This window comes from Pygoscelis adeliae, unplaced genomic scaffold (genome assembly GCF_000699105.1).
Source record: "Pygoscelis adeliae isolate BGI_AS28 unplaced genomic scaffold, ASM69910v1 Scaffold71, whole genome shotgun sequence".
NCBI classification, from domain to species: Eukaryota; Metazoa; Chordata; class Aves; order Sphenisciformes; family Spheniscidae; genus Pygoscelis; species Pygoscelis adeliae.
The window spans coordinates 7300586-7327974 of record NW_008824356.1 but is presented as its reverse complement, the minus strand read 5'-3'; the positions used below and the strand labels follow the sequence as shown (position 1 = coordinate 7327974).

Sequence of the window (27389 nt, the reverse complement as noted above, 5' to 3'; positions counted from 1 at the left end):
TTTTTCTTTTTTGAATGTTTCTCCCAATTACTGCTAGATTTTGATTTGCATGAAAACCAGACCACTGCTCCTTGCTACTAAAGCCGATTTCCCACCTGAAGATAGTCTTCCACAGCTAAGTCTTTAACAGCCAGCTGTCATCAAAAGTTGAAGATGATGACAACAACAGCAGATTGTTGTCCAGTGCCAGAAGAGCTGATATGGATACTCAGATGACACGCATCAACAAGAACTATGGTGCGAGCTACAGGTGGCTAAGCAGCAAGAGCGTATGAAATCTTAGGAAGCAAAAGATCCTATTTTTATGCAAATGTCCTCAGCACTACTGGGTAAAAACTGGCAATCTCAGTTAGCAGAGATTCAAGACACTTTTTCCTATTACCCACTCTATCTTGAAATACAGTGTTAAAACTTCGAAGAGCAAAAGGAATTCAACAAGAGCTGTCAAGCTTTGAGTCATACAGGACTAATCCCACACAGCCCTGCAACAGGGCTGAAGAAGGCTGCAGTTCTCAATGTTGTGAACTCATGATCAAGCTCCTACAGCATATCAGGGCTCACAGCTGGAATAATCACACATCAGCCAATGCTTTGGCTTGTCCCTGGCTACAGGCTCCCAGGGACCACTTCCCAAGACCAAGAAACTAATTGCTTCCACTTCCCTGCAAAGCAGAATCTCAATCAGCTGGCAGTGACCAGGAGGGAAAGCTGATCTATTATCTGCTTATGTGTGTATTTTTTTTTCTATTTGCAACCACAGAGAACCTTTTAAATTTTGCAAATATTGTACATGGGGAAAAAACCCAAACAACTGCTGTCTGCTGTCTAACACTACAAACCTACTCTTAGTCCAAAACTATGGAAAAGCTGTTAAGAAACTGCTTTACAATAAGATTCTTTTGGTGATGTTACAATTGGCTTTGCTACTTGAAAGCTCTATGTTTGCTTTTGGGGCTGCAACACACTTCTTTCCACCTTCCTGCTAGCTTGGATGGGGCTCACTGGTGAGCAAAAAGACCACAAGAAAATACATGGACCCTCCATGCCTTTTAATCCCTTATAGCATTTCCAAAGTGATGTTTAGCCTTCCATAATCCTTCCACATAAAATCTAACACAGAGGATCTGCCAGTTTAGGAATTCGGTTTCAAGTAAGATAAGCCTCAAAGCACACCTGAGAGCTAATCAGCTCCATTCTTTGGGAAGTGCTTTTTACTTTGAGGCCTACATCAACTTCGACCAGCTCTTTGAAGTAGAACTGAAAAGATTTTGTTTGCTCAATCAGTCTAGAACTGGATATGATCTTTCATTATTATTTTTCACAGAGATTTTATAAGCCTTCTTCCCTACTTTTACAGACTGAAAGGGATCTTCAGTGACCTAAAGTTTCAGCTAGAATTTATTATAGAAACCTAAGAGTGGTAAATGCTGTATAAAATGTTATCACGTAACTCTGACAATATACTCAAAAGCTAAGATCTAATTTTTCCTTCTTCTGTACCCAAATAAAAATGACTTTGAATAAACATCAGGTTAAGTTGTCACCATTCTGAAATAAAGTACGAGTTTGAGGTGGGTTTGTTTTGTTTCGTTTTTTAAATACGCATGCCTTTTTTGTAGTGGAGAAGTGCATACAGTACCTGTTGTTATTCTTATGTGGTTCTTTAAAAGTTTTCATAAAGACAACAGGTTACCAGTGAAATATAATATCAGCTCATCAGGTTCCTCAGGTGCTCTTCTGCAAAGCTATGAAATAACAGTTCATCTCTTCCTTGGAGAAACCTAACACAAAATTTTCACATACAATCACCGTAAGGTCTTCCCTCCTCCCTCCCAGCTTCATATCCCACCCAACCCTTCAATTTCAGATGATTTTTTTTTAAAAGAAAAGAAAAAAAATAAAAGAAAAGAAAAACAGCTTATAAAACAGCAAATAAAATAAAGTTATTTTAATATATATAGAAAGAGAACAAAATGAAACTTGAGGGAAAACTTACTGGCGTTACAGTTTATCCTGATACAGTCTAGATGGGGAAAAATAAATGAAAGATGAAATTGCATCCTTCAAGGTAACAGCTGCAGACATCCAAAAACAATCAGTCCACCCTTCCGGGGACAGACACACGCAAAGAGATGTGGCCATTTTATACTTATATACAGTCTGTACAAGTTCAGGAGTGGGTGTATATGTACAGTATATTCTACATAAATATCTGGTACATAAATATATATATACACACATATATATATACACATATGTATAGAGAGATATACCAATATACATATATATCCACATGTTGACACAGAAAGCTATTTTCTTTTTATAGAAACCTATGCATCTAAGAGTATCTTCTACTCCAGACCATGAACTGATGTGAATTACAATAAAAAAATTGACAATTAAGGCAGAAAAAATCTCCCTCAAAATGCAAGTCATACTCCAGCGTCATTTTGCTTTTTAAAGACCTTTAGCAATTTCTCTAAGAAGCTTGAAGCTCAAAGTCAACTTTTACACTTGGTTTCTTTTGAATTAATTTGTATTGTTATTGCATAAATACACCATCTGTCCAACACAGAATACCTGTAAAATCAGCCTATGAGATTTGTTGGTGCAATATTTAACCCTTTCCAGCTCTCCCAAAGACAGACCCTCTTCTCATTCCCCCATTGCCAGCCCAGAACACTTTTTAATATGTGCACAGACACCTTTAACACTGTCCATTCAGGTGAGGAAAGGGTTAATATACTGCCTAGTTTATGTCCTATCATAAAATGGCCACTTGCAAACAGCTAACCGCACGAACGCCCAGCCCAGATTTCAGCTAGTTCTGGAGATTGGGAATACTTTTTTTTTGCTTGACAGGGGGAATGGGGATTTCCTCCAAAGGTCCCCAGCCCTGCCAGTTCCTCAGAGCCCAATCTCGTCTTGCTGTCTGAACGCTAAGACTGAATGGGATGCTCGTAACGTTCAGGGAGAAGATGAAATGGGCAGTGAAGTGGCAATCTGGGAACCTTTGCTGGCTCTGCTTCATTCAGAAGTTACAGGCAATGGAGGGACGAAGAGGGGTACAAGGAAAGACAAATAGGGCTATGCTTGTGGAATCTAATAAATGGTAACTGAGGAGTCTGCACAAAGAAAACAAGTTGAGGTAGGGGATCCTGAGCTAGAGGGCTCCTGAGCATTGCTTCTCTCATTTAACAGACTAATGCTCAACATATCTCAGGATACGACCCATAAGAGGATCCTTCGTTTATAAATGCCTACTCACAGCCTTGTGAATATCCATTACTGTGGTGTCTGACATGGGTAAGAGCTATCATATCAGTGCTATTATGTATCTTGGGCCATGCTGACCTTCTCTCAGGAAATCAAGGCCAGGAATAATAGCACCATGCTACTGGACACCCTGTCTGGACAACTAAAGCTTTGACCAGCAGGGACGGTCGTATTTATTACAGAGATATGGCCCAGCAAGAGAGATTATACAGAATGGCAGAGAAATATAATGCAGTTTGCTGCTTAACTGGACCAATTTTATGTTTACTCAGACAAATGTAGGAAAATTATTTCAGCAGCTGAAACTAAATGCAGTTCTTAAAAAAATGAAAGAGGGGAAAGAATAAGAGTCTATAAATAAAGAGCCGTAATAAGCAGGGACACACCAATCAGGAGCACCATAGCCAGAGAGAGTCTGTTTTCAAGCAGAACTTCTCTTGAGAAAATCTGGGTTTGGTTTTGTGCGATTAGGTTTGTCATGTGTCGTCAACCGCAACAGAAAAGTGGGAGCAAACAGTCCTGGAGCAATTGGTACGATCACCATACAGTGGTGGCTATATCCCTTACAGGAGTTGGGTAGGGTAAGGGGAGCTCTGAAGTACATGCTGAGGAACTTCCCTCTATAACCTGACGGAGACTGAGAGCAAGAGCGAGAGAGACTCCCAAGTTGCACTGCAAGCAAGTGAGATCAAGAGAGTTGTCACAGCTGGAACAACAGGAGAATATCTTATGGGCTAAACAGTAAGTGCTGGAAAGGGAAACATGGCTGGTCCTCAGCAACATCCGTCAAAGCTAGAAACTAAAACCATTGTTGTGTTATTGATGGCTGCAGAGAAGTTTTGTGGTTTTAATTTTTTTGCAGGAATACCGAATTAACTACATGTCCCAGGGCTTACCCCCAGGCTGAGTCACTGACTGCTCCAGGTGAAGGGATTGATGTTTCAAACTGAAAACCAGTGTAGTCCTCATCCTGGCTGCTAGATTTCTATTTCAAAGGACAGCGAGAGACCAGGCCACAGAGGGGGCTGCCCTGACAACTACCACGGCGCTATTAGATCTCCAGACTGCAAGCACGAAGGCTCTGCAATGCCATGCAATGGGGTGCCAGGCAGAAACGCTCAAGCGCGCTCCAGAAGGACCAGTTCCTGAACAAGACTTGGTCCAGTTGGGTCACTGGGGATCCTACATGGCAGCTAAGCGAGCGCATCTGCCTGCACTGCTACACCAGCACCACCATACTCTCCACACTACCTTCAGAGAACAAGTACAGGTGGGTTTTTTTCATTTCCTTAATTCTGAGCCTTGTCCAAAGCAACTAAAAAAAATTTCCAATCATTAATACATGAAGCTCTTTTCTCCCTCTTACATGAGTTTTAGAAAGGAAGAAAGTACCTATTTTCCTCTAAACTAGTACAATGCTACAAATCCAGAGCAAAGTATGCTTTCCCTGGCAGTAAGGTGCAGGTTTAGCCTGGTCTTTGTGCAAAACAGCAGCAGCTGGGGGACTCAGGAATAATTTAAAAAAAACACTTGGGATTCCTCCTGCACAGTACCGGGGCAATGAGACTTCTGGTAATTGTTGTCTGGGGCTCTCAGTACTGTTACCAACTTCTACTGATGGGATTTGATTTATTTAGGTATGACTGCATTCCTGACTCAAAAGAGGTTTTCCCTTGCTTTAGGTTTTGAAGGTGAGTATGCCTAAACAGCTGTAAATCCAGTCACCTGCCAGTTCAGCAACTGGATGAGGAATCTGGAGGTAAAGTGAAAATACAGTATGTAACTATACAGGGAGCAGGATGAGCTGGGAAGACCTTCTACAGTTACCTTCTTTCATTATTATTCCTAATGTAAACCAGAAGCTGCTTCCTTAGTGCTCAGACGGAAGGTTTTCCAGAGCACATCACCTGGAAAATGGGCCAAAGACCCTCTCCTTGGAAAAGGTTAAGTAGCTCCAGTGCAATTAGCTGACACTAGGGATTCATTGCTTGAATGGAGAAATCTTTAGTAGCAGACAGAAGTCTCTGCAAATTAGGCCTGTATTTCTTACCATTTGTATCTTTGTGCCTGAAAATAGTGATATTTATTTGACATGCTAAGGCCCCAGACTGTTTTTTCCTTGAATCAGGAAAGAAAGTCACCTTTGTTGTGTGAGGACAAAGTGTTTGTTCCTTTTGATGAGCATCCACATGTGGTTATGGAAGAGCACTTTAAGGCAAGACTAGGACAAGAAAGATAATCGGAGCCTGGCTGTTTCTAAGCTCACTCTAGGTTATTTCCTATGGGGAAACCAGATGAGGTCCTGTGCACGCTCTTACCCATGTTACAGAGTCTCTCCTTGCCTCTCTCTTACTTGCATGCACCCACCTGTAACTGGCAAGCTGACATATATTTTTGTATGTCTATGACAAAAAAAAAAAAAAACCAAAAGCACTTGTGTGTACCGATTATAGAAAAGAAATTTCTTAATGAGAAACTGTGAATGGGCGTACACTTGCAGGTATGAGTGTATGATTTCCACAAAAGGAAATTTGGCATAAAAGTTCACATACATTTAAAAAAGAAAAATAGGAAATGTGCCTACTCTGTTTGTATGTAGGAATGACAAAAGAAACTTTGCATTTTGGAGAGGCAAAGATGTCTTTGTCACCCCTGAGGAGATATCTTAGGAAAAGATAGTCAAGAGGGATGATTACACTTCCTTACAAGAGAACTGACTCAGATTAACAAGAGGCAGGCAGTATTTATTCTAGTCACCAGTGACCTGAAGATAAGCCAGGCCAGGAAGAAAAAAATCTGAAATATTACTTAATAAAAGTCAGTGACACTGTAACCCTCCCACCCATCAATGGGAGGAAAAAAAGTGAAGGTATATGTCCCTATCGGACCAGCCATTTCTTTCCCTTTCTGCACATCTTCTCAGCATCAGAAATTACTCCCAAGTATGTTCCAAGCCATGATTTGCTTCATTTCTCTCTCTCCTTCCACTCTAGACCCATTTCTTCAGAGTCCTTCTCAACAGAAGTGAGATCTGTATCACATTTGAACTTCTAATCTTCACACAACAAACACTCAAACTACTGTGAGACATACTGTCAACATGCAGATTGCAGTGCCTCGGGCACCCACGTGGGAAAGGTCTGAAACAACTTCCTCGCCCCTCTTTCTTAGAGAATTATTCATCACTGCTCTTTGCTTCCCTCCCACCTTCTACAGCAAGCACCCAGCCACCCATGCCCACCCACGCCTGCTGTACAATGTATCTATCCCCTGTTTGGTTTGGGCACTGAGTGCTGAGGGGGCGAGTGGGATATGCCAGCCCCTGCAGGCTGCTCTGTACGCTCTGTTCTCAGGGCTGTTTGCTGTGCGGGCCGCAGGCTTCAGGCCTTTGAAGGGTTGAATACCATCTTTTGATTTACCATGGCTGATGGGGTATGGGAAAGCTTTACAACTGAAATACACAGAAGAGTTAAAAAAAAAAAAAAAAAGGAAAAGAAAAAACAACATAGGAAAGACTTTAATAACCACACAAATGATAATAAGTAATCACATGGAATAGATCAAAGAAGAGAAGAAAGAGACAGCTCTTAGTAATAGTTTTAAATGTCTTATAAGAAAAGCACAATTAAATAATTCACCACTCAAAACAGTCTTTGTTTGCACACATCTGTCATGGGTTAGACACTCGGGAGGATGCTGACACATAGCTAGTCAGCACCGAGCATACTCAGGTCTTCAGAGGTGGTGCTGATGACTGTTTCTCACTGGTAAGGGGATTTTGGCAGGGTCAGATAATGAAGATTTGGTTCTCGTTTGTGACATTTTGGCTATGAACAGTCTCCTTAAAGAGTTAGATGTGACTTACAGTAAACAACGGAAAATGACCTGGTAAGGTCATTCCTCCTCAAATTCTGTTTCTTCAACAGAAAGGTAACTTTGCCTTTTTGATAGAAGGTAAGTCCTGTTTCAAGGAATATATCTGACAGCTTTGTAAACCTGAAGAGAGGAGAGGTGAAGCTCAATCCAGGTTCCAACTAGTTTAAACCAGTTTAAACTACCCTTCTGTTGAGTCAGGCACAGAAGGAGAGTGCTGACAGGTTTCCACTGATGCAGCCTGTAGTCACTTTTGGGAGAAGATTCAACCTCACAAAAGTTTCCAGCTGAAAAGCCGGCAAATCTGGCATACAAATTGCTTCAGTCCCTGCAACTACACAAAAGTAGCCTTCAGTTAACACAGAGTTTGGTTTACAGATTTTGTCCCTGTATTAAACCATCAATGACGCATTTCTTTCCAAACATGTGTAGACCATATGTCAATTCTTTAGTCACGTGTTTTAGATGCCAGATATAAGAGTTGAACAGTCCACCTCTAGGCTAGGTAATGGTGTAACAGACCCCAGCGAGTGTTAAAAGTGACCAATGCCAATCAGGCACACAGTGTAGACAGGCCCTGAGGGAAAATATTGTCTGCCAGCATGATATAAGAAAACTGGAATGGAAAGAGTAAGCTGTAAAAAATTCTAAGTATATTCAGGGTAATCTAAATATACCCTCCTCATATTCACATAGGGTCTAAGCCTAGGAGGCCCTGAACACCCTGAACACCAGGAGCAATTCCCCCTGTTCTCATTGATTTTAAAGGAAGTTGAAGATACAACAGAATCAAACAAGTGGTACCTTTCTCAGAAGAAAAAGTGATAATTTTTGATGAAGATTGGCAATTTTCATGCTGTAGTACTTCTCATGTGGGAGTATCAAAGGCAACAGAAGCAGCACTTACTAAAGTACCACTGCATCCCTGGCAGGTTGCGAAGTATTCTTTCTCCAACAAAGAGAGAAACTAGGGCATGCAAGGTAAAAGAACTGGCTCTGGGTTACAAGGGGGTAGCGTAGAGCTAAGCAGATATTCAGCTGCCCCATCACTTCCCCAACAGAAGCGTACCACTGCCAGTCTTCCAGTGATTAAGTTTATTCTCTGAGAAGAAAATGGCTAGCAATAATTGCCAAGAAAGGAAACAGTGGTGAAAAAAAAATAATCTCATTTTGCCAGATTATTTGCACCAACTGTATTAGATGAGAAGAAAATGCAGACATATATATATCTATATATACTCACATGCACTGGAGTTTTGTGAAAGATTCTTTTGCACATGGAAGAATGCTCAACAGCAATTCTTTTGAGCTGTTCTCCAGAGAAACCCTGCAAATCTATGAAATTTTCCTTCACTTAAAATTAATATAGGCAGAGGCAGCTATCATCAGAGTGCTGTTTCGCTTTATTTGAGAAGTTACTGTCATAGCTGAAATTGACCTATTCCCTCTGTCCTCTAGGTCAGTCTGGATAGCACAGCAACTGCTCCTATGCTAGCTAGACACTCAATAGCGCTTTACACTTCTTCAGTCAGGCTAAGCAGAGCATATATATATATATATATTCTAGACAGGAACTCTGTAACACTGCATTTTCTTTTTTTTTTTTTAAATAAAAAGCAAGGGTTTCTATAGGCCTTTAGGTAGACACTCTTTGCTTTTAAGAGATATGAACTTGTTTAAATGCATCTTCTTCTCTTCACTTTCTTATTCCAAAAGCAGATATTAGGGTCTGACTTGCACTTTCAAAGCCAAAAAGACACTAGAAGCAATTTTTAAAAACAAGCTAGTTCCAGAGGACAACTGCTGTACAACATATTGCTCAGGTGAGGGTGAGGAACCCTAAAATCACCACTCAAGCTCATCTGTGGTGCATCAAGACCTTGACAAACTTGCCATATCTAGCTGGGACAGGAGTTAAAAAACAAGAACCATTACTACAGGTATGGGTGTATAATACTTTTTTTGCCCTCTACAAACAAAGCCACTACATGGTTTGCTCCTGATATCACCACAGCAGGGCTTTGAAGATGCTGATACTGTTAGCTCAAAAAATGCAAAAGCTTGTTCCAGTGGGGCTTAGAATTTGGAAAGCTGACACAAGCTTTCACAGACCATGCACACATCTTCATATAGAGTACCCTACATATTAGAAGAGGTTTAACATTTCGCACTATCATGACAGTTCTGTTTCTTTGACTCAGAAACTCTTCTTAGTTATATTCCTGGATTCACATGAAACAACAATTTGCATGACTGAAAAGTGAAAGAAAGCTTCAACTCATGTATTTACATTCTTTGACAAGGCTATTTGTCATTCAGTACAACACTTGAAGACTGGCAAGAAAATGGATTGAGGCTAATCTAATAGTACATTCACTCCCAATTTTTTTTTTCATTGTTGTTATTGTTGGACTTGTTTCTAATTGTCTTTTTTTATTATTTTTCTGGGAAAGTGTAACTCTAAGGAGACAGAACACAACTCTTTGGGATGGGGGGTGATGCACTTCTGTTATTGTTGCCTTCATTTTAATAAAGACAGAATAAATAAAAAACCCAGGCTTTTTTACTACATATAAAAAGCCTTAAAGGCTGAAACATATAGCAATTAGAAAATAGAAATAATTAGCAAATTAGTAAAATAGATGAATTTGTATCAAACGCTGCCAAATTCTGTAAAGGGCATGGGATTCACAGGACTTCTGCTTGCCACCATATCCATTTTGCTTCCCTCCCATGTTTGGCTTTGACTGTTTTGAGTGATGCTGGATGAATGAGGGATGTAACTGATCAAAAGATGGACCAAGCAGCATGTCTCACACAGAGCTCACCAGTTCCAGACCAAGAAAGGAAGCTTAAAAACTTAAAGACTTAAAAACCAACACTGTCCATAACGAAGAACCAACAGCAAATCTTCATGCAGCAATGCAGAAGAGAATTTCTCTCCGCAAGAGAATACCATTATGAAGGTCTCAGCAATTATTTTAGAAATCAATCCAATCCAATCAAACCAACAGAAATTAAACAAAATGATTTAAAAAACCACTAATCACAAGCCCAAACTAATAGTGAAGGGGAAATGGAAGGTTTTTATACGATACCTAAATTGACCATAAGTTTGACACGGCCTCCGTCCAGCTCCAGGCGCAGAGTGTCTGCAGAGTCCCGTGAGGTGGTTGCCATCAACAGCCCATAAGCACGCTGGGACATGAAACGGAAGGACACGTCTTCTGCTTCTGTATGCATGACCATAGGCATGATGATCTTCATGTACATGCTGCCATCATAGCTCAAGATAGAGGCCTCTGCAAGGAATCAGCAAACAATTGCAAAAAATGAAAAGAAGTTACACCTCTGCACGATCTTCACTCCTGAAGAATCCTGACATCTGTGATAGACCACTGCATTTACAGAAACCATACCACTCGCCACAGAAAGGTATGTAACTGGGGAAAACCACAGCAATTGTTTAACTGCATCCAGCAACCCTATGTGGCAAGCATGAGCAGCAAACACAAAGATATGGTATTCACCACAACTGGAGGCAGCAGTACTCATGGAGACACAATCCCCAAGAACAAGTGTGTTAGCACAGGGCGCTTTTGTGATAATGAGCTGGCAAAGCCTCCGTTTTTCACATTTTCCAGAAAATGCAATCTCTTCCATTAGTCCAGCCTTCCCTAGCACTAGCTGTATTGACTACTTCAAATAATGTCTACAACACTTCTACTAGACCATTTAGTCTTGCCTTTGAAGGCTCAGAGTTCCTATTGCCAGTACTCTTAAGAGCTGTTGCTTATTTAGAGAGGAATTTCATTCCATTACTGGCACTTTAAAGAAAAACAACTGTGTGAAGCAAGTTTCTTAACAGGTCTTCTCTACGTCAGATTTGTGTTGTTTTGTGATTTTATATTTTTCCCCTCCTTACTAACAACTAATGGTAGTAGAGCTCTGCTGACACAACCGATGGCACTGCAACACAAATGAAGAAAGGAACAAACCAAACTCCATTGCAAGTTTAAGTGCCATTCAAACACAGTAGAAGTCAGGAGATGGAGGCACAACGAAAGCCAGGAGGAGGAAAAAGAAAAAAACGGCAAGGAAAGAAATTATATTTTCCTATCATCTCTGAGGATGTCAAAGAAAATGGGAAGTTCAGCTGAGGAAAGGAGTTATAGTACTTAACATTATCTATTTGTTCAAGGTCTTGCCTGCAGAAACTGATATTCTTCTCTAAGGGGGTAGAATTAAAGTCTTGTGATAGAACTGCAGCAACCACTACAGCATGGCAATCATTGTTTCAGTCCAGGAATATGCTCCAAAGCATTTTTATCTGCAAAATTTACAAATCTACATAAATATATTAATGTATGAATCAGAGCATCCCTTCTCCCCACAGCCCACCCCTACCAAAGGCAGAGCTGTAGAGATTGCTCCATGTAGGACTTCTACCACAAAACTGCATATAAAAATCCCAGAGGTTAAAAAAAAGACCAGTTCAGCTCCCTAGGCACATGGAAGGATGGCTCCGTAAAGCACTCTTACCAGTGCCTCATCCAGTTTAACCACAGTTTTCTTAAATGGTTGGGATTCTCACCAGGCACCGCACACACCCCAGAAAGCTAACACCCCATCTAATTTAACCAAGTGCAACAACATGTATTTGGAATCTAGATGTTCTCCTTATGTTTCACCCCTTTGTCCTGTATTTCCCAGCCAGGCCACTCATGCTGACGGGAGTGGAACTTCTAGAGGGAAACAGCAAGCTTGGCAGAGCCAATCCTTACATCCTCTCAATGCCTAAATGTTAGATGCTAGAGTAGGGTAGATGGAGGGGAAACTGAGGAACAGCCATATGTCCATGCTGGAAAGGACCCATGGCTGGCTCCACAATAGCCAGTAACAGCACTGCAGTGTGTAATAAATATGCAAATGAGGTATGCAAATGAGGTGATAAATAAGGAGATAAGTATCAAGCTGATAAAGTGACAGAGGACACCTGTATATGGTTACAAAACGTTTGGTGAGGATCACTGTGGTTGTGCTGGTGCAGTGGCCCACCACACTAATAGCTGGTACGCAGGACCTCTCTGGTCATGGGACATACAAACACATTAAGAAGAAAACTTTCCTGGGAGCACCATTAAAATAAGATGGCTGTGAACAGCATCCCTATTCACCCGTTTTCTTAGCTGCACTCCCCACACACTGTCATGGTCTGTACACACAAAGCTCTCTACACACAACACCCACTCATCCATTTGTATATCTTCTGGGTACAAGCTGTCAGTGCTGCCCTGGGGACTCACATCTTCACTTGGCCAAGAAACAGAGAAGGAAAGAAACCTTCTTTTTCAAGGTGTGGGAATGGTTTCATCTCTTCAAAGCACAGTTCTCTTTCCCCTCACGTCTGCACCTCTTACTTGCCACCCACAGCTGCAAGCTGGGACTAAATGTACTGTATATTATACATACACTCAAAAGCAATGTGTATGTACACACAAACCCTTCTTGCTCTCTTTCCTCTCTCTCTCTGCGGATTGTATTAGAAAACGCAGTCAAGCATGAAATGGCTCTTTTGACGCCTTCAGCTCAGATGTGCCTTGCATGAAACAGTTGCCTGCCCTAGTGCTTCAATAGCTGTAAGAAGGGGGTTGGAGGATATCAGGACTATGAGTGGGGGTAGCTGACACAAGTGCCCCAGCTCTGCTGCTTCCTTCTCCACAGTGCCATGCGTTAGGTGCTTTGGAAACATGAGTTTTTCTGCAGACACTAGAAGACAACAAACCGAAAGCGTGGTAATAATGAGTCTCTTCCCTTCAAAAAGAATTCATGACCTTCAGCTCCACTGATCCCATTGCCAGAAAATTACTGTCCTTAGACAAGAAATCCCAACCATTATTATTGTAGTTATGTAAGAAGGACCTGAAGAACACCCAGAATTGCTGAAGATGGCACAAAAGTCTAGACAGTGTTTCAACTACCACAGCAGCGTAAATCAGGTATTACTGTCCCTTGTCTGGCCAGTCTGCTACAAACAGGGAGCAATGAATCCTTGTAACAATAAGCAGATAAAATTAAATAGCCTGAAATAGTTGAAACAGCCTCCGCACAACCATAGGAGATGATGAGTTTCTGTTCTTGCGTGTGCCCTGTGCTGACCTGAGCATGGCCCAGCTCAGACCACCTATGCACTTGACATCTTTTTAAAATAAAGAGATTTCATTCTCACCTTGCAAGTCTTCACCATCTGGAGTATCTGGAAGCTTTTTCAGCACATCTCCTTGCAAGCAGACCATTCCCTCCAGCTACAAAAATACCCCTTCAGAGGAGGGTATTGCCTAATAGCTGTCGTACAAATAAAACCTCTCTCCTTGTCCTGACAGTCAGTCCCCAAAACTCGAGGAAGGCATGTTACAGCTGAGCAACACATACAGCAAATCTGCTCAGGGTTGAATGTAACCTGGCAACAACTAGGTGACCTCAGCCTCCTAGGCACCTGTGCTGGTGACTTCTGCCTGAATACAGGCATACATTCGATTGTCCTCGGACATCTGCAGCAATGGGACTGTAATGCTTCTGTTCAGCACCATAAATACAGGCAGCAGCACAGTTATCCAAGTTTAAAATACATGCACATTCCTTCCACCCTTCTACTTTTAGGGTAGCTATTATACTTGGCTGTCTCACAGAGACATGCATAGGAGCAGGGGTTGGAACCATGTTTCAGAGACCCAGAGATTTCTACAGACAAAAAGATCCAGAGCAGCATTTATTTGCGATCCCAAAGCCAGAAGCTTCATTGCCATTAGCTTGGAGATGGGAAAAGGAAGAAACCAGGTGCTGATTCAAAACCGCCCTGACATAGTGCCAGAGATCTGTGAAAATCAATATGTTATTAGGAGCGATTAGCTTCCCAGTCTTGTGCTCTGAGACCCTGCCAGCTTTAATTTTACACTTAGCATCCAAAGGAGCAATTCACTGCTGCTTCCCCGCAAGACTCTGCATAAACCTCCTGGGGAGATGGCAACAGGCATATTCTTAGAATACAGAGAGAAAAACATTCAAGAGTTCTTCATGCTCTTTCTCCCGCTTTCTAACCTTTCTCTTGTATTAATCTCCATTCTTTGCCTCTTTCCTTTCTTCTCCCTTTTAGTTTTTCCTTAGTCTCCTGTTCTTCCCTGTGGTCTCTTTCCCCTGCCTCCCAGGGGAAATATAGCTTTCTTCCTGAAATTTCCAGAAAGATGACAGTGCAAAAGGAAGGAAAAAATATCCTCCCTTCACAAAAAGTTTACCTGAAGTCACCAACGACAGCAGTTCAGGGCACATGACATATTCCCCCTAGCTACATTTGCAAGAGTCAGCTATTGCCACCTGCTCCCACCGAGCAGAGCTTCCAGAGACAAGTGTCACCAGCTGGAGAGGCACGAGACACCTGGCAAGGAGCAAGTGTGGAAAACAGGTATGCTGGTTCAAAACTAAAGGGGAATATAGATCAAACGCTTCCACCGTCTCACAAAAATTCAAATATCCTTAAAGAAAAAGTGCCAAAGCTTTGTATCCACAAACCAGATAAAACTTCCCTGTAGGCATTACACAGCACACCTCTTTCCCTCCCATACCCACTAGCAGACACATGGCCACAAACAAAAACAGCCTTGATTTTCTGAAAACCAAAATTACACTTAAAACAAACAAAACAAAACAACAAACAAAAAACCCCCAAACTGAAAAAAAGGCCTAAGAAAAGAAAAAGAAATCCTCATTCCTGTCCAAGTGGATTCCATACAGATGAATTTCAACAACAGAAGTCTGTCAAGTAATTTGGGGAGCCCAAATGTAATCACTCAGACTGAAATCTAACTAGGACGCAGGAGATAATGCTCCTTTTTTGGTGGAAAAAATGTCACGGGAACTTTAAGTGCTCACAAGCTCTTACGACCTTGCACATCATCTGGCAGGATGAGAGCTGGGAGCTGCGGGGCTCCCAGGGCCGGGCCCTTGCTGCCCAGGGCTGTCCCACACGCCCAAGGAGGTGAACACGACAGACCTGCAGATCGTGGCCAGGTCCAACGAAGAGCCCAGGAAACATCATGGCGATGGGGCAGGCCTAGGGTCCGGCCGGGAACTCAATCTGCAGGCCAGGGCTAAGATCAGGTGCCGCAATTGCCAGGCAGGGCCACGATGGCAGGGACGGGACATGGGCCTAGCTTGGCAGGGCCCGTGGCCAGGCAGGGCTGTGTGGAACTGGAGACCAGCCCTGCTGCGGCATCGCTGAGGCAGCGGCTGATGGCCCCAGGGGGCTGACGTGGTTCTGGGCCGTGGGCAGGGTGGGGGAGCCCTGGGGGCCAGGCAGGGCCTGTCGGTGCCCTAAGGGCCCAGGCGGGGTGGAGCCAGCAGTACCATGCTCTGGCACTGCTCCTCACTGACCCAAAAGAAAAGTCCATGTTTACTAAATGCACTATTTTTCCTGGATGTCTCCCATTTAGGTGCCACTGGACCTCCCCTTACTCAGCCTGCCAAATAGGACAGAGCAACTGAAAGGAATTTCAATGTAATTCACTAGCACTGAGAGAGACAACAACTGAGAATACAAAATCGTCTTTAAATACCCACCTAAAGAGAACTGATACATTAGAAATAAGAATGGGTTTTATTAGTCTAGCAAAATACCCTGCAAATAATATCACTAATCAGCCACTGATAGGTTTATTGTTCTAGTAAGAACAAAGCTATTCTGCTTTAAAGATTTCAGCCTGACAAGATGTCAATAACATTATTATCAGTTGTTATGCACTGGAAACTCATGAAGATAAAACAGTTAAAATCTTGGACACAGACAAACACAGAAATGTAAAGAACCTGGACTGATTTTGCCAGTGCTTAATCTCCCTCACAGACCAAAGTATTTCTGCAACATCAATCCCAATTTTTCTTTGCTTCAAATTAAGATGACGCCTTCCTTCCCTACTCCCAGTGGGTATACAGCTGCTTTACAAAAGGACCTTCGTATCCTGAAGCTCAGCATACGATTACCCTAGTTCCCTCACTCTGTTCTAGACTAAGTAAACCCCTTTCGTTGAACTTCTCCTAGCTTTTATTATCTAAAACTTGCCTCTTCTGCTTCTCACCTCTGGCTTCCCTGATTTGTATACTACTTTCTTAGATTCAAATGCTCCAACTTGAATAGCATATGTCAGTTAAGACCAAATGGGCACTAAAAGTAGAATAATTACATAAGATACCCTTATCAGTACAATGTGTACAAAATATTTCCAAATGAGCAGCAGACGAGAGAGATAATAGAGCTATCTTCAAAGCATTCATCACATTTTCAGGGATGCAAGAATACTGGTGGAGCAATAATAATAATTGTCACTTATAAGGCCACTGCTATAGACAAAAATTGCTAGCAGATGTTTACATAGGCCAGATGACATCCAGATGAATATTTTTCATCAAACACATTTTTTCAAAACCTTGCAAAATTTATTTCATAACATTATTTAAAACATTTCATTACTTTCAACATATATTTAAGTCTGAAAATAGCCCAGAAGTGCAGGTTGGTTCATATAAAATAAGAAATTCCTGAAGAACACCTGAAGTGCAAACCACACCTATTTATTTCTCTAGAAAGTCAGAACAAAATAAATACCCTATTCACCATTTCCCTTTCCATACCACTGTCTCCTCCCTGTTCCAATATCTTATATATTTCCTATCCCTTTCCTTTGTGATTTTTCCAAACACAAGCAGAAATATCAAGTTACTGCAGAAAAAATTATTGCCTAAGTAGCCACAAAATGGAAGACATACAAAAATCTAGGCAAAGAAGGCAAACTAAGAGCCCCAGCAATACATCTGTATGGAATTGCAGGGTTCAGTGCAAGTACTATAATGTCCTTTTTCAGGCAAAAAAAAAAATTTAGCTTGATTCATAAAGTTTAGACATTGAAATTACTTTGGTTATGAACGGAAGCAATTCTGAATTTATTTCAGAACTACACAATTATTTTTTTTCTGAATCCAAAATTAACACCTTGCTTTTCTAGTTCAATATTATAAAGAGGTTATATAAAATATAATTATAATTATAAAAATCCTGTAAATCGGTCCTGAGAATTTTCAGCTCAAAGTGGGTGAAACCTCAAGGAACTAGTTAAAACTGTGAAGCTTTCACCATTGTAAGGGAAAATCACACCAGATTTTTTACTATCTACAACAAAAGCTTCAATGGAGACCTTCTAAATTTTAAACTGACCTAGAGAAGGCATATTAGGATGCAGGATTCCAAATCTCCCTCCATTAATAAACCTCACAAGCCTTTGCACTCTATATTCTAGCTTTGTTTAACTTCTGAAATGAACCAACTCTCCAGCTCCCGAAGCTAACCTATGGCTACCCTACAAAGAAGTATGTACCAGTTTCCATCAGCTTCAGGCTTGGTACGTTCTTCCTCTTCTCCTGTCATCACCACACACACAAGAGGGTAAGTTAATTAAGGGGTGTTGTCAGGTGGGCAGTTATAAAAAAAAAAAAGAAAGCCTTTAATCCACAATAAAAGGTAAATGTTATCTAATAAACTTTGCATCTCCCTTCTTCAGGCTGTAATCATAAAGAACTGGGTTAGGGAGGAGCTGTAAGAGCACTGAGTAGCACAGTGGAAATATTTGCAGACAGAGGAAACTGTAACTTGTAAATGTTATTGCTAGCCCTGGGAGGTGATGAGCAAGGCTATATTGCCATACTGAAGCTTGGCAGAGACGCAGGGGAACCAAGAAGGAGCACATGGCCTCTTCAAACTTACTCCAAATGTCACTCTAACATTTACAGAGCTGTGTACAACTGTTTGGGAAGAAATCTCTGGCAAGAAGGTTAAGGGTAGAAGAAGAATTGCTCCTCAAAGCCAAGGAGTGTAACGGGGAAGGCATGGGGAAATCTGCCACTAAAATGATAGCCTGAGAGTTTGCATTACATGGGTGATACAGTTTAGAAAGTGATGTGACCTGTTTAGTTCAAACATTTATGAGTCCTCTTCATGGCACTGTCAAGCTGCATGAAGCATCTGATCACTGTCTTCTCAGTAGTTACTAAGAAACAGGGATTACAGCAAAGATGGAATTTGGCTTGTCTCAGAGGTGTTCAGTGAAAAAAAAGAGGCAGCAGACACAAGTTGCAGCAAGGGAAATTCCAGAAAATCATAGGGAAAAAATGACACAATGAGGGTAGCCACACACTGGTACAGAAAGGCTGTAGAAAATCCACCCCTGGAAATTTTCAAAACTCAACTGGATGATGACTTTAACAACCGATTCTGCTCTTGAAGTTGGCCCCACTTGGAGCAGGTGGTTGGGACAGAGACTTTCAGAGATTCCTTTCAACCATGATTATTCTATCACAAGTGCCAGAATGCACCGATTTCACTGGATATTGCACCATTTCACAGACATCACCTTACACCTCCAGCTGCTACTGATCTGAGATGGAAAAGATTTTGTCTTGTGAGTTATCACATTAATGGGCATGCTGCTTACAGCATGTTGTCAAGACTGAAGAAACATAAGATTCAAAACTTTCCTCTCCTACAGGCACTGTATGTCCTTGGGCAAATTCTCTACCCCTGCTGAATCATCTCAGAACAATTACAGTTAGGAACCAAACATATTATGACACTACTAAACACATCCAACTGCTGTGCTTTCAGTCCTTTTCTCCTACAGGCCACGATGCTCTCACTGAACTGGTTTGTCACATACTGCCAACATCTCCCAGTGGCTGCTGACTCTCAGGTGAAAATTGAAAGGCTTCTAAGGGTGGCTCTCAACAGTAAAATTTGCATTACTTCCCCGAATTTCCAAGAGATGTGGGCTCTGCTATAAAATCCACAGATGTGGGAAAGCTACTAAAAAGGTAGTTATCACCAGCCTTCCATCTTTGAAAAGCAAGGCTGTAATGTGAACTACATTCATAACCTTGTGTGAAAGCACAACCAACCTCCCCTCAGTTCTGATTTTTGAATACTGGAAAGAAAAACAGTAAGTCATATTGCCTCTGGCTGTTGGTTTAAGGAAGGTTCACAGCATGGACCAGACAACCCTCAATTTCCTTTTCTTCCTTTTTCTCATCTGACAGCCCCAAAACCCTGAACTTCGTAAAATCCTGGAAAGGGTGCATTAATAGGACAGGGACCAGAGGGAAAACATGGGTCTACAAACTGTAGGGTAAACTTGTCCACAAAAATCACAGGTATACCATGGTGTTTTTGGAAAAGCAACAATTCTTTAACCCAGGAAAACTCTGATTTAGGAAGGGCCAGAAGAGAGAGACTGCCACACTGAAAATAAGTAGGCAGAGGAGCTAGATAACTGTTTATAACTAGTGTCAGGCAAGCAGCTTCATGAAAACGGGAATATCGCAACACTCACAAAGGCTGACAAACAGGTCATGATACAACAGAGCAGGTAGCAATGAGGAGGGTAACAACAGCATACATGCTGTGGAAAAATACAGGATAACATGTAATTTGGAGTTTCAGACTACAACTTCCAAACTTAAAATATAAGATAAGCTGAGCTGAGTTTACAATACTAGGACCTGGGGGAAGGTCCCTTCAAGAGCCTTTTCTTCTCCTATCGCAGAGGTGCTGCTTTCCCTAAAAACATTTGCAAAACCACTAATCCCGGGGTGGTGCCTGCCTGAAAGCAACACTCAGTCAATGCAGCACAAACAGTGCAGAAATGATGACACTGATTTCCAGGCATCCCACAGGCTCTGTCCACTCCTAATGAAGTCATCAGCAGAGATGCAACAGCCAGGGCTGCTCATCCAGCTAATTGCAACCACTGTCCAATTATTGCAACCATGATAAAGAGGAAAAGAGAAGCAAGAACTAGTAGTTGGTATGGGATGGCAGTTCATATTGCCAAGATCATGAAGGCTGAAGCAAGAGATACATGTTAAAGCCTGTAGATTTCACTAGCAGATATAAGAAATTAAGCCCTACTTTCAAGTAATAGGCACTGCATTTTGTAAACATGATTGTCCTGCAGACCAAATTCCACTGTATGACTCTGGTACCTGTAAAGAAATGTGTTTATAAAAAAAGGAATTTCAGATAAAAAAGGAAGAAAAAAAGAATTGGCATAGGCATGTATGGTGCTTCTGTACTAATGATGACCCAAATTACCCAGAATTTCCTTGTTTAAACAATTAAAGGAATGTCCATGAGCTGTCTGTCTCTGACTCCAAACACGACCAAGTGCAGTTTCTCTCTTACAAAATCAGTATCTCTTGGTAAGGACAGAGTTAGCAATTCATAGTCGAAAACACTGGTTATAATTATGCAAAATCATACAGTTATTAAACTCCTACAATCCTATCTCAAATGCCGAAGGCTGTGGTGCAGGATCTTCTAAGCGTATAGACTAGCATTCAATGGATGGGTTTACATACAACTGCAGCCAGCCCAAACCCTCTGTCCAAAACTCAAAGATTTATATTCATGGAGAAGAAAGTTCCATTAATAATCTTCTTCTCTGAGCTCCCAGAGCCTCCAATGATCTTGATGGGAATTGTAAAAGGTAATAATCCTACTTCTTGTGGAAGCTGTGAAAGTTTAGTCAGTGTTGGCAAATTCTATGAGCTCCTCCAGTCAAAAGAACTGTAGATGCATAAATTATGACAGCAGCTGTGACCCTAAAACTTTCACATTCACCACTGTGCCGCCCATTTTATTCACTTTGAAGTTCAGGGCAGCAGTCAGAATACAATGGAGAGTGTCATACTCCAAAACGACCAGCCTGATGCCACAGTTAAGTAAAGCTGAATCTTCTTCAGCTGCGTCTATCAGTAGACTTACTGAGACAGTTCCTGAGGCCTGAGTCTATTCCAATTCAAAACAAGATCAAATCTTGAAATCAACAGGTGTCTTAGACTGAAAATGTCGTTTCTGTGCAGAAGATTTTCAAATCACCTTCTACAGTATCTATGACTTCTGCTGAAATGCTTGGATCTCTCCTGCTCCTAACTGAAATTGGAAAGCAGTCACATCATCACCCCGTATCAAGACATTTGCATCCACTTATAGATAAGATGTAAGAACGTACCCACGTCCTGTATTGTTCTCTTTATACTAGATGTAATGGAAAACTCCAAGTTAAAAGAATTTTGATGGTGAATAACCTGTTATTTATCCTGTCTAAAGCACTTCTGTCCACTGTAATAAAGTCCAGAGGGACATTTAGTCTCCAGATTGCTAGCAGCAAACCAGATGTGATGTATTTTGTTACAACATTTCTGATCCATTACATCAAATTATGCCAGATTAAGTGCAGTCCATCAGGGAAAAGGGTTTCTTCAGACATGTAAATTGACTCAAACATAAAATTCAGTGTCTGCTTATCGGTGACTGCACCTCCTGCATGACATCACCTTCCATACAACTTCTTCACTCGATGCTAGGCAGCATACCTGCAGAATTAACTGCCTGGGAAGGAGCTTCACAATGAGTGGGCAGGTAATAAAAAGCTTCATTTCACCATGGTGTTCTCAGGTTCTCTAGGTTCCTGAACAACCTCTTTATGACCTAAACCTGAAAGTCACACAGACTAAGAGCAAGGAAGAATTGGTTCCCCCACTGCATCAGTGTTAGCCCTCGTACTTTTCAGAACAGCACTAAGGATGATACAGTCGATATCCCTGTCCCAAGTGTGGGGTGAAGAATTCAAACATCAACCACTTATTCCTAAAGACCAGAGTTCAGAAATACCTTAGACAGAGAAAAATGGGAGTTTTGCAGTCTCAGCCTAAAGATAGGTTTTTCCACATCCTAAAATCGCTGTTTAGAATGATTTGCAGGGCTGCTGTGCTCTGAGGAAGTCCAGGACAGGGGGAGGAATAAAGCTACCTATCACAAGTATGACATGTTTGCTAACACGGGTGGCAGACAGGAAGTTCAATCTCTAATAATAGATTCTGAATTCTAATAAAAATTTAGATGTTCGATAATAAAGTCAACAGCCACAGCCTTAATGCTCTGTACAGTGGAAAGAATGGCTTGCTTTTACCTAAAATGTCTCCCAGACTCTTAAGTGCAGGAGAGATGTAACTAGGAGAGTAAATTGCAAAAGCCATTCCATTTAGCTGAGTGGGATCACAGGTAGGGTCAGGACAGTTAATCACTCTCTATTTGCTGAAAATTACCCATAAAGGTAATTAGATGCACAATTCTCTTGCAGCAATTAGCTCTTGTTGATAGCATATGAAATAGGTACCTAGTAAGAGTTAACTGTAATGAAAGGAAAGGAATGAATCAGAACAAAGAGAACATTCAAAGATGGAAGCCAAGGTAAGTTTGGGGGATGGCCAGAAGTTCGAATGTATGTTTGGAGGACTGGAGAATGCTTTCACATGTATTGTTTGGCCAAACCTCTGGAGTGTATCAGAGAAAGTGAGATTATTAGAATGGAGCCCAACACAATTTAACAAAGCATGGTAAAAGCAGATGGGAGCGTGGCTATCAGATTAACTTTGTATAAAAGCTGTGGCAAATCCATCATGAGGTTTTCCAGGCTCTGAGACAGCCTGACTAGAACTGGCCCTACCAGCAAATTGTGTTTACTTCAGAAATGAAATTTTTTCTCTTCCCTCATTATACAAGCTCGAAAAAGGGGCAGGGGGGAGAAAGTCTGTCATTTTCTACTCTTTCAAATAGTATTTCTCTATAGTGATAAAAGCCATTAATCATTACCAATGAAAACTAGGGGGGGAGGGGGGGAAGTAATTACAGCATCTGAAGGCATTCTTTCAGTTTTTCAACAACTTGTTGCTCTAGTGATATCTAACCCCTTCTCTTGGGCTTTCTGCTTTCTCTTCCCCTACTGTTTCTGCACCCATAAGAAAGGGATGAGAAAGCTGGGCTGCAACTCTGAAAAGGCAACCTTCAGCTGCGGGGAGCAGGGTTCAGGTGTTGCTCAGGCAAGCAGGGACAGATAGGAGCAGTCCCACTTATGTGCCCCTCACAACTGCCCACGTCTCAAAGGAGTCGCACAACCAAGCACAGGAGATAACAAGCAGTGAAAGCTCTGCACTTTCTGAGTGCTGGGGGAAGCCCACAGCTGTGATTTGGGGCTGAAGCATGCTAGTGGAACCTCATGTGAAACTGGTATCAAGCCTTTGTGTCCCAGGTGGCCTCAGATGGCCCCCCAATTTGGAAAATATTCATGACCCCTTCTGGAAGCCTTCCCACAAGAGACGTAAAGCTAAATCAAAGCGAATATAAGGAACAGAAGAACATATAGTCTGGAGGTTTCTACATTCAAGAGGATCCTGTACAATTTCAGAAATGATTTAGACAAAAATTATTTCATAATGACAGGAACTGTTTGAGCCTGAATGTAACAGCTGCCTATTGGGACACCTTCAGTTTGAAATTAAGTACATTGCAAAAAATAATCTAAAACCAGCTAGCTGTATGTACTTTACCTGTCAGATTTCCCCCTCCTACTGTTTGTGGCATCAGAATACAGCATTTCTTTTTCCCCCATCTTTCATATTTTTCTCCTGTTACTGTTCAAAAGGTCTATACAAAACCCAGCAAAACCAGCCAGCTACCTGCACAAGGTAATAAACAGAGCACACCAGATAACTCCTACCTGTAAAACAGAAATCAAATTTCATGATATTTTTCAAACCTGTTCTCCTTCCAATTTCCAACCAACTTTGGAAAACAACAAAACAGAATATGAACAGTGCTGCCAAACACACAGTATCATTATCTTCAATGGGAGTTAAGGGGCTGACTTTGCCTTAACAGCAATTTTATCATGTCAGAACAACATTCTGCATGATATTAAAGCAACGAGGGTTGTATCTAGTCATATTGCACCCTTTCTCCTGGGAAACACACGGTTACACCTGCAGCCACTTGGCCTTCCAGAGCATATCACTTCTTTGCACTGCATAAACACTCCTCCTGTGTCAGCTAGACCGAATACTACCTCCACAAAGGGAGGAACACAACAGAAAAACATAACCAAACGAAGACAGGCAAAGCTCTCACTTTCCCAAACAGAAAGCCAAGCTCTGAGCAACTAAGAATACAACAGCTACGGGGTTTGATCAACAGTACCAGTAACCAGGCAAAGTGAAATCTGTGTGCTATGCACCAAGCAGGTGCTATTTTACTATAAAAATCCTGCAAAATGCAAACCTTTTCCATAACGCCTCAGTCATTGTGGCTCAGCTTTGGCTTGGAGGTACTGTACTTTGAGATGAAGAACAGCCTTTGAAGCTTGTTCAGTCCTTAGCTTCTCAGATGCAATGGGAGTACTTTTAAACTGATGCTGAGCAAAACCCAATCTCTCACTTCTAAACCCTGAATGCACAAAAATATCTGCATATAATGTTCACTGAGAGTTTCATGAGATAAAGTTTGAAGGATCAATATAAACATTCCTAGGATGCAGTTACTTTTTTTTATTTTGAAGCCTGGGATTGCAGCCATTGCTTTTAGCCTCTCTTTGCCTTTTTTTTAAAACAAGGTCTTCATCATGTGATCTTTGAAATAGCACCTCAAGGATATATTTATTTCAAAGTCTAACTTCCCTCAGTGTTAGCAGAACACTTCAGAATTAAATTTGTTTACAGATTCTAGTCCCAGCTTTTCAGGAAACTCAGTCATTTAATAAGAGTGCAATAAGAATGTGGACGTTGTGGCTGGAGAACATACTTAAACCAAGAAAGGAGAACTATTAACTGATTTCCCTCAGTCTGGGAGTGTGCACATTTTCTCTGAAAAGAATAGAAAGTTATAAAAAGGCAAAGGTAAGTATTCAAATATTGAAGACAGTTCCCAGTAAACGAGGAAACTGATTGATTCACACAGTTCTAACCTTCCACAGCATCACAGTTCATTTCTTTAATTACTGGATTATTGATTTCTCTGTTTCTTGGGTCCTGAAAAAGCAAAAAGCTTGATCTTACCTATACAGTATAACTCTGCTGCGATACTGAATTTCACAGAGGTGCCTATGGTGTGGAAAGCAGAGTTAAGATTTCCTCAGATTGGAAGAAGAGGCAACATCTCAGACTTAAAACATACATTGAGAAAATACAAGAGTACGCGAAACTGCCACCTAATGGTGAACCTGCAACTTTGAAGCAGGCTTAGCAGCCAGCACACAAGGACAAAATGCTGCTTTGACCTGTATGTCTTGAATTCGGATTGACAATCACCTTATTCAGCAACATTTAATTATATGCTGCCTCCTACAGCACTGGCTGCTGGTGAAGCAAAAGCGTATGTTTTAAGTGACAAAATATATCTTCACCAGGGATGTGATTACTTTCTCAGACTGCCAGATTTGATTCCCAGTTTTATGTCACAGATAAGAGACTGCACAACAAAGAATATAATAAAGCCAAAGTTCAGTCTTGGATTTTTTGAGGACTGATAACATCATGTTAACTTCTGATGAAAACTACCAGCACTGGAGGAGTATAGAAATGCTACCAAGTTAAACCAGTTAAATTACTCCACTGATACCGATTTACTAGACGTTTCAGCCATTCCAGAACCAAAGCGCTTTCGTTTCAGTCAGCTATCATTTGCCTCATGATCTGGTGGTAAAGCTCCCAAATCACTTTCCGTGGTGACTCAAGGATGGGCAGACTTTGTGGCCTTGCTATGCACCAAAATGAGAGGAATCTAGTCCAAATGGGTCAGTATTTCCTTCTCCACTTTGCTGAAAGAATATTTAATAGGACCTCTTTATTATGCTTCCACTGAGCCCCTAATAATGTTGGCCTATTACCTAAAGCAGAAGGACAAATTAGGACTCTTGAGATCTATTCAACAAGACATTTTGTGATTTTCCTTTATTTGATCTGAAAGTAGGAAAGAATGTAATTTTCCTCTCTTCAACAACATATTTTTAGATCCTCGCTTAAGAAATTGTTACAGAACTAAAACCAATATATTAAAAGGAGGTAGCAAACAGAAAAATAAAACGTAATCAACTCTTGTATTGAGGATGTTATGCATGAGGCATAGACACATTTGGAATCTACTTCTGACAGTTCATTGGAGACTAACTCCACGCTATCACCAAAGACAGCTCAATTTACTCCCCTTTTTAATGTGAAAGTGAGGGACAGTGAAAGCTGTCAGACTGACGTGATGGAAGACGAGTACCTAGGATACATATAGAAAGAATGCTTCCTTCATGTAACTCTCTCCAACTTGTTATTATCTTAAACTAACAGAGTAATTCAAGAGTTTAAAAGCTCATAGCTTAATACATGAGCCATCAATCCCCACATCTCTGGAGAAAAGGAATGTTAAGCTCTTCACCCGCAGAAGCAGACATGCAGCCTCTCTTGCACAAAAAGCGAGCCACTTCTCTCTGTTATCAACATAAAGTGATTCATAGGCTCTTACACTGGGCTCAATCACGTTCCTGAGAGTTGCAGTACAACATCTGTATGGTACAGCATGCTCTGCTTTCTCCTAAGGGTTCCTGCAGGGGCTGCGAGGGTACAGAGGGATCCCGGGGGGGTGGAAAAGTTGTGTGTATTCAGGTGTATTAAGGAAACAATACACTTCAGTATATATTTCCAGTCTATTTGAAGATAAAGAGTGGAAAGCTTTCCCCCAAATGGGGTGCCTGTAGGGATTTAGCAAGGTCAAGTGAGCCAGCAGCTGCTGGGTGAGCAGAGCAGGTGATGGGGACGCAGAGGCCATGGGCCCCAGGGGCTGGTGCACTTGCTCAGACACTTGGGGGCACAGTGGGGGGCAGGTGGCGGTGCTGCCTGAGGCCATTAGATGGCGAAGGAGGCTGCAGTTGACTCCTCACTTATGCCACTAGTGCTGAGAAGTACTTGTTATGTGTTTTTTCAAGGGACAGCAGTGTGGGTCCTCCTGGGATGGAAGAGAAAGCAAAGACACTCACAGCAAATCCCAGTCATTTTTCTGTACAGTGTCACTGCCACCAGCCCTCACCGCCACTCACTGGGCAAGGTCCCAAGTTCCCACTCATGTCTGCACAAGTTCTGGATCAGTAAGTGCTGTTTCAAAAGAAGCTTTTCCTAATTTACACCTGGAAAGGATTAGACACAGCTCTACACCACACCACAAAGAACATCCTGTTTTCTAAAATAAGCAGCTGACATACTCTGACCAAAGAGGGAAAAGGGTAGGTCTCCTAAGAGGATGGCTTTCCTCTCCTCAATTCCCATTATTT

The 27389-nt window shown here is 41.5% G+C and overlaps 1 protein-coding gene across 1 annotated transcript in view; it reads right to left on the bottom strand.

The window, feature by feature from the left end:
- NRXN3 (neurexin 3) overlaps window positions 1-27389 on the bottom strand; it is a 1016594-nt gene that overhangs the window by 683297 nt on the left and 305908 nt on the right. Inside the window, exons 10-11 of the mRNA XM_009319413.1 lie at window positions 10248-10451; window positions 1997-2023 (exon numbers count right to left, since the gene is read on the bottom strand). Of these exons, the coding sequence (XP_009317688.1) occupies window positions 1997-2023; window positions 10248-10451 (231 nt within the window). The remainder of the gene's footprint in view (window positions 1-1996; window positions 2024-10247; window positions 10452-27389) is intronic.